The sequence below is a fragment of the Silene latifolia genome, chromosome 4 (assembly GCF_048544455.1).
Source record: "Silene latifolia isolate original U9 population chromosome 4, ASM4854445v1, whole genome shotgun sequence".
NCBI classification, from domain to species: Eukaryota; Viridiplantae; Streptophyta; class Magnoliopsida; order Caryophyllales; family Caryophyllaceae; genus Silene; species Silene latifolia.
In genome coordinates, this window is record NC_133529.1 from 51,872,125 (window position 1) to 51,880,714 (window position 8,590).

At 36.8% G+C, this 8,590-nt stretch overlaps 1 protein-coding gene across 1 annotated transcript; it reads right to left on the reverse strand.

Annotated features, from left to right (window-relative positions):
• Positions 1–7,624: 7,624 nt before the first annotated feature.
• On the reverse strand, positions 7,625–8,590 carry LOC141651501 (uncharacterized). Its single transcript, XM_074459209.1, has 2 exons — positions 8,241–8,590; positions 7,625–7,940 (listed from the first exon to the last, which is right to left on the reverse strand). The coding sequence occupies exons 1-2, from the start codon at positions 8,588–8,590 to the stop codon at positions 7,625–7,627; spliced, it is 666 nt and encodes a 221-aa protein (XP_074315310.1).

The window sequence follows — 8,590 nt, forward strand, 5'->3', positions numbered from 1 at the left end:
GAACTCAAATATGAAGTATATAGCATCATTTCATACTTTCCTATCATGAATAAACATTTTATTTCACATTTACATGTTACTTGAACGGAGTATAAACAACCGATAACAATTGAATTATCTAATGCGAAACACGAGGTAAAATGTAAACAAAATAAAATCCGAACCACCCATAAGCATATACGAGTCAACAAGAGAAAACTTAGGTCATGATACGAATAAAAAGCATAAACAACCATCATACACAAAGGATATATATATTTACAGAACTTAAAACGTTAAAACGGGTGCCATTTACTCATATTGACTCCGAATCGAGTGATTCAAGTGGCTAAGCCACTTAATTTTTCGACGCCGATCTAACTGTCATAGTTTCAGGGGTGGTGGAAGTCGTCCCGGTCAGGTATGGTAGGTGTCCAGGCCGGTTCGGGTGAGGGTTAAAGGTGGCTTTAAGACGGATTTTAAAGCATAAATAAGACGGTATTTTTCCCATACAAGCAATTCACTTCATACATGGGTATGTACTTAAGATGGAAGTTACCCAATTTGCTCAAACCAACAAGAAGAATCGACCCAAAACAGTCCCATAACTCGGCTTGAACAACCCTTTACCATGGTACAAAAACAGTTTGTGCAACCATTTTGAGACGAGTTTTTAAGCATGAAACAAGACGGAATTCACCCAAACAAATGACCCAATGCTATCATGTATATGTACACAACATAGGTGCTAACAAATTAGCTCAAATCGACAATAAGAACAACACGAAATTCGAGCTCAAACATGGTTGGTCAAATCCATAATCACAGTTTTGGCAGATTTTTATATCGTCTTAAGACGAAATTTTAAGCATACAAAAGATGATATTCACCCATTGAAATTACCACATTCATTCACCCATTTCATGAGAAAGCTAAAGACACAAACTTTACACAAATTAACCATGTAAATCTTGTATAAAACCGTCACATACAACAATGGCACAAACACAAGTAAAAATGTAAACTTTGTTCACTAAAAGAGTTAACAACCACATAAACACACATAAATCTAGCATAATGTCGAGTAACCTATCACCGTTACCTTATTTAGCCTTTAATCTTCTATGCAATCGTCCATCACTAAGCCTGTCATTCTCCAAGTTGTCTAACTTTGCACCTAGACGCAAGAAAACACGATTTAGCATGGATTTTCGTGCCCTAAGAGTGACGGCAGACCTAAAACGTGGTGAAAGTTACTTCATTTCTTACCTATAAAGATGGAGGCTGGAATAAGGAATAATTTGCCGCGAAAATCGCTTGATTTTGTTGAGAAACGAGTGATTTATAGTGATTTTAGTGTTGGATGAGAAATGTTGTTTGTTTGTTGAGGAAAGTTGCTGAAATTTTAGAGTAAAAAGAAGATAGGGTTTAGAGTATAGGATTGGTGGAGGGGAAGAAATAAAAGAAAGGCCCATTTTTCATCCTAAGCCCAAAACCTTAAATTGAGTCGATTTTCCACTAAAATACGTCTCTAAGCTACTACAAACTTCAGACGGATATTTTTATCAATATTAACATTATTATACATGTAAAGCCGCATTTTTATATAAACGAATTTAAAATAGAAATAAAATAATAAAATGGCTAATTAAATTATAAATGCCAAAACGGAAAATTCGCGGGTGTTACACAAGGGTTGTTAGACCATGCATATAGTTGAATAGGGAGAATTAAGTCGACTTGTAGGAGTTGTAAAGTCTTAACCGACTCGGCTCCGAGACCCAAAACTTCCTAGGAATTCTAAGATATAAACTAACTCAATTCCACTACAACAATAAATTGCTTGTATCTATAAAACTTGTTTATATGATCTCGCCATGATTTCCTTATGAACCCTTGACACCCTAGTACTTTTGTAACACCCCTATTTATTCAGGAGCCTTTAGATAGACATCCCAAGTAAATGAGAGCGTTACCATCTCGGTTTCCCGAGGTAGTGAATAAATAAGTCCAACTCACCAAAGTACTTTAAATAAAACTTTAGCGAATACATGTTTATTACACACTAACAAACTAGAACTTAATATAAATTAAAGTAAAACTCGCAGCGGAAATAAATAAAGTTATTAGATAATCTATGTGGTCTCGACTTCCAGGTAGACTGGCCAAATCCTCACGAAGTCCCATAAGCTCCCAAGACCGCTAATCTTTAGTACGTGTCAAATGTGCTCCCCATTATGGTTCATCACAGGTGTTCACGAATACACAGTCAACCACGAGGTTGAGTAGGAATAAACACTAATAACAAGAACATACGATAGACAATCCAATTCAATTCAGATTGCACAACGTCCTGAACAAGTGCTCCTTCCCATGACGTAGCACACCTCCCTTAACAACGTGCTCACATTACTTTGGTACCCCTCCCTTAAATACGTACCGCTATTATGTAATAGTACCCCTCCCTCACAACGTACATATTACCATCACCCCAGTGTACAAACTCCCTCAACAACGTATATCTGACTGTCGCAAAGCTTGTCACAATTTCCACCTTCACAATCAACGATAATATCAATTAAATCCACCTCATCACAATTGTTAATAACAACTTACACAATGTAATATAATTCTCCCTTCCAACAAATACAATAATATCAACCAATGAATAATTCACTTATCAAATCAATCTCACTTCATTATATATAATTCACTATACCGAACATTATTAAACAAGAGTTGAGTAGGATTTATCCCTCCCTGGTAAGCAATTCCAATTAAGCAGCTCAACCGATCCAAATAATTAAAGCAAGTTGAACCCGATTATAATTCCTTTACAAATCCTCACCTAACAAAATATTATAATTCAATTATTTATCTGTTTATTTAATTTATTATATTAATTATTCAATTATATTTTAATTATATTAATTATTTCTCGTTTAAATTATTATTACCTAAAAACCCGTCTTAAAAATAAGAAGTCAAACCAATCACCCAAACCCCAAAAACACGCGAAACCATCAAACCAACACCCACATACATACTTCTTACACGGTTTTCAACCGTGTACAACACCCTTCCTTCAACCTCTTTTTCACGACACCACCGACCACCAATGGCTCTACCACCGCCTGCCATCTCAAGCCCGCAACATGACGCATCCCTAAAACCACCAACCACACCCTGAACCGTCCTAAACAGGTAAAAAAACCACGCCCTAAACAGACCCCCAAAACCCGACACAACCCGAACACAACCTCACACACTCTCTACCCTTCACCACTATGATAGCCCATGGCCACCACCACGGTCTCCCTAACCCACGGTGGTCCTACCACCTGCCACGACAGGCCATGACCACCCTGAACGACCCACAACTCATATAAAAGACAAACACGCTGCAACCACCACCATCCGGCACTCATCGTACCAACTACCACCTGCAACAACCCAACCACCACCACGAGGACCGCCCACAAGCGACCTAACCAGCTACCCAGGTCCTGTGTTCATACGATAAACACGCAAGCTACACTCTTCGTCTTAAATTCCGCGACAACCCCCTTCAGACACCAATTCCGCCACCCACGGTGGTCGACAAAGGTCACGGTTGGTCCGACTATAATCACTACGGTCAGAGGTAACTATTAAGGTTAACGACACTGTTCACGGTGGTCAATACAGTGTTTAATTGATAATTTCATTGAATAAGACGATATAAATATAAATTACGACGATCTTTACCTTTTATCGCTAATTGCTCCTTCCGTCTCTTAAATATCCTTCTTCTTTCTTTGTGAATTATTTTTCAGATATCTTAGTATTTATAGTCTAGATTTAGAGAGTATATGATACCAATGAGGAAACTATTGCCTTATTCCAATTATTATTAGGAATTACCAAATTATTATTATACTTATTATATTATTATTAAATCCCGACACAAATCCCGACCACTACTCATACTTGGCCTAATATAATCAGCCCATTAATCCATATCACACGGTGCACGACCTTATTACTAAATAAACTAAATTTCCGACATGCTTACTTACTTTATTATTTAATTAACGTCTTATTCGCAATTATTATTATAAATGCCATTATTTTAATTATTTAAATTACATAAATTATTCTCATAAATTATTATTAAATTAAGGAGTATTACAGTCTTCCCCTCTTAAAATGAACTTCGCCCGAAGTTCGCATATACATACTACAACAACATCTATAAACATCCACACAACTGAGCACCATCCAATTTATGATAACACAATTATCCATTTACTATTATCAACTACACCAACTTATCAAAAGATGTCACAGAAATAACTCAATAATATTTGTAGTATCACATTCTATCCCCCTAAGAATTAACTTCATCCTTGATGTTCGAGATATGAAACAACTACTTCTCTTTTCATGCTAATGAGATCATCAAAACCACAATGGTAACACCACAAGAACATCTAATATACATTGTAACACGAGCCAACTATTATTTTCACCATATTATCGATTGATGATGTAATAAAAGTTACTTAACGGAAATCAAATAACTACAACCTTTGAATTAATTTAGATTTATTACTTGCGCGTTCATTTATTACTAACGAAGTCCAATTTAAACATGCTTGCAGTTAATGTAAATATATAGGCTTAGGGCAACACATTCCGCATATCACTAGACATGTTATTCTACTTCACAAAATTTACAACATCAAAATACCAAGGTGAGAGAGATAAGAAACAATTCATTAGAAATTTTGGCATAACCTACATTTTCAAAGATAAGAAAAACACGTTACAATTTCGAAAAATTATTAATAAATAATAACATAATTAACTCTTCAGCACTTATACTTTTAGAAAAATACAGAGAGTTAAAAATTCATGAGAGAAAGAATCAAGGCCAAAGCTTATAAGATCAATTTATAATGAATTTTACAAATGATTTGGTCGAAATAGAAATTTTACAGCAACTTGTCAGAATCTTAGGTCAACTTGTAAAAATCACTATAAATTGTAATATTATCTTGCAACGTGACTTATCAATTTAGAAACATATACGAATATTTTAAACAGTCGAGTTGGAATTATACCTAAACAATAATTAACCTTTAAATTGCGATTTTTACAAAAACATGGAACGAAAACATCACTATACAGGAATATTCTGACCACTGTCCACTAAAATATTTATTACACCTAGACTGTATATTATTTTAACATGAAACCAGCGACATATGAAAACTAACTCACAAGACTATCACATGTAAAAATTGCGTGCAAAGATATAAGACACGCAGTAAATGGCAGCCAAATCAATCAAGGGTAAAATTACGAGAAATCAACCAAATGACATTCTTCACAATTTCACGAAATTTCCGTAATACTTCACATGTTAATCATAACTACGCCTCCCAAATACATGCCAACATTCTTTTCTCATATCCACATGCTTATACCAATACTTAGAAATATCTCATTCCACTCTCCTTAAAAACAAGGTTACGTCCCCATAACCGCGGTCATTAGTGAAACAATATTCATACAAAGCAAACAAAAACTCCTAATACAAATAAACGATATTCATTTTAAATTAACCCACACTGTAATATCTCTTAAGGTATCCGGTTCAAAATTGAAAGGGCCAGAAGTTTAGTGTGAGGGGGCCCCTAACTCATCCCAAATCTTTAGTGGGCACCTAACAGTTTCTATCCGGGATTCATTCTATCAGACACTTCCTACATTCATTATTGTTCATTAGTTTAGGCCTGAGGATCGTTTTGCTCTTATACCACTTTATAACACCCCCATTTATTCAGGATACTTTAGCTAGACATCCCAAGTAAATGAGAGCGTTACCATCTCGGTTTCCCGAGGCAGTGAATAAATAAGTCCAACTAACCAAAGTACTTTAAATAAAACTTTTGCGAATACATGTTTATTACAAACTAACCAACTAGAACTTAATATAAATTAAAGTACAACTCGCAGCGGAAATAAATAAGTGATTAGATAATCTATGTGGTCTAGACTTCTAGGTAGACTGGCCAAATCCTCACACATTCACATAAGCTCCCAAGCTAGCTAATCTTTAGTACCTGTCAAGTCTGCTTCCTATTATGGTTCATCACAGGTGTTCACGAATACACAGTCAACCACGAGATTGAGTAACAATATACACTAATAACAAGAACATACGATAGGCAATCCAATTCAATTCGCATTGCACAACTCCCTGAACAACGTGTTCCTTTCTATGACTTAGCACACCCCCATTAACAACGTGCTCACATTACTTTGGTACCCCTCCTTAACAACGTACCGCTATTATGTAATAGTACCCCTCCCTCACAACGTACATATTACCATCACCCCAGTGTACAAACTCCCTCAACAACGTATATCTGACTGTCGCAAAGCTTGTCACAATTTCCACCTTCACAATCAACGATAATATCAATTAAATCCACCTCATCACAACTGTTAATAACAACCAACACAATGTAATATAATTCTCCCTTCTAACAAATACAATAATATCAACCAATGAATAATTCACTTATCAAATCAATATCACTTCATTATATATAATTTACCATACCGAACATTATTAAACAAGAGTTGAGTAGGATTTATCCCTTTCTGGAAAGCAATTCCAATTAAGCAGCTCAAGCGATCTAAATAATTAAAGCAATCCGAGCCCGATTATAATTCCTTCACAAATCGTCACCATACAATATATTATAATTCAATTATTTATTTGTTTATTATATTTATTATATTAAATATTCAATTATATTTTAATTATATTAATTATTTCCCATTTTAAATTATTATTACGTAAAAACCCGTCTTAAAAATAACAAGTCAAACCAATCACTGAAACCCCAAAAACACGTGAAACCAACACCCACATATATACATCATACACGGTTTCTTTTGCATTAGGTGTTCGTTTAGAAACATTATCGTCAGTTACAGGAGTGCCTCGATCGAGTCCAGTAGTCACTCGATCGAGGAACCTATTTTTATCCAATGCCGTAGCTGAAACACGCGAAAAATTACTGTCAGAGGGGGTGCCTCGATCGAGCCCTCGGTGTACCCGATCGATCCCTCGGTGTACTCGATCGAGCACGCTGGTTCCTCGATCAATCCTGGGCTGGCTTGATCGAGGACACTCGTCAGTCCTTCTTTTTTCGTCTTTTTGCTTATCCCATGTTCTATCCTTGCAAGTTTCTTTCTCGTCATCGCACAACTCGAGATTTCCCAATCCCTAAGGATGCATATAGGGAACTTCATCTTCATTAATGGGCATGTCCGGACCTTGATAAGAAGTACCGCTCCTCAAAGAAATAGCATTAACTCGCTCATGAGGTTGTTTACCTTGAGGTGGAAGAGCAGACTGTTTCGAAGGATTTTGAGCCGCCATTTGAGCAACTTGAGTATCCAACATCATGTTGTGAACCGTGAGTTCGGAGATTTGAGCCGTTTGCTTCTGTTGCATTGACAAAGTTTGTTGTAAGAGAGCTCTCAACACTACCATCTCATTATTTGGACCTTGAGGAGGAGGTTGAATTTGTTGAAAACCTCCTTGATTTTGCCGAACAAAATTTCCTTGTGGTTGGTTACTACGTTATGGAGGAATAATATAAGCTCCTTGTGGCAGAGTTTGAGCAAAAGCATTCTGACTCCTTTCAGGGAAGAAGTTAGAATAAGGAGTACCTTGCCTGAAAGATTGGAAGGCATGAACTTGTTCAATAGTACTCATACAGTTGGCCGTAGTGTGGCCATCTATCTCACATCTCTCGCAGAATACTTCTTGTTGAATCATATGAACCGTTTCTTGCTTACCCAAAGATTGAGTAGTCTTTAAATCGGCTATTTGAGCCGTTAGGGCCTCCAGCTGCTCCGCAATAGCATTGTCTGAACCACTTCCTCTCTTACTTCCTCTGGGGTTACCATACTCAGCTGTGTGAGTAGCTATCTGATCAATCATCTTCCAAGCTTTACCGTCATTAGTATTATCTTGGAATCTCCCGTTAGCAGCTGAATCAAGCAAGGAACTATGATCGTCATACAACCCGCTGTAAAACTGCTTGCAAAGGAACCAAATTTCGAAACCAGGGTGAGGGACGGACCGAACTAGCCGTTTGAAATGAATCCAAGCCTCATTAAAGTTTTCAGTGGGACCTTGCTTAAAACTTGTAATCTAACTTCTCAATGCATTAGTTTTCTCTGGTGGAAAATACCTCTCGTAAAATGCAAGAGCTAATGAAGTGCAGTTAGTAACTGCGTCGGTCTCCATATCTAAGTCCCGTAACCACTCAGCTGCATCATCGCTCAAAGAGAAAGGGAAGAGAGTTTCTTTCACTTGATGTTGAGTCACCCCAGCTGTCAAAGGAATAGAACAGCAATAAGTAACAAACTTCCCCATGTGCTTTGCGGGGTCCTCTTCAGCTCTTCCTCCAAACATATTTCTCTCTACTAGGCTTATATAGGAAGGCTTTATCTCAAAAGACCCCTTATCAGTGGTAGGGAGCTTGAAGCCTTTAGGAATAGAATCAACCGTGGGTTCGGAATGACTTGCCAATATTGGCAT

Coding starts and splice junctions, on each gene's coding strand:
- LOC141651501 (XM_074459209.1), bottom strand. CDS start 8,590: ATGCCAATATTGGCAAGTCATTCCGAACCCACGGTTGATTCTATTCCT. Junction 7,941..8,240: donor GCTCTTGCATTTTACGAGAG/GTATTTTCCACC, acceptor TGGTAACCCCAG/AGGAAGTAAGAGAGGAAGTG.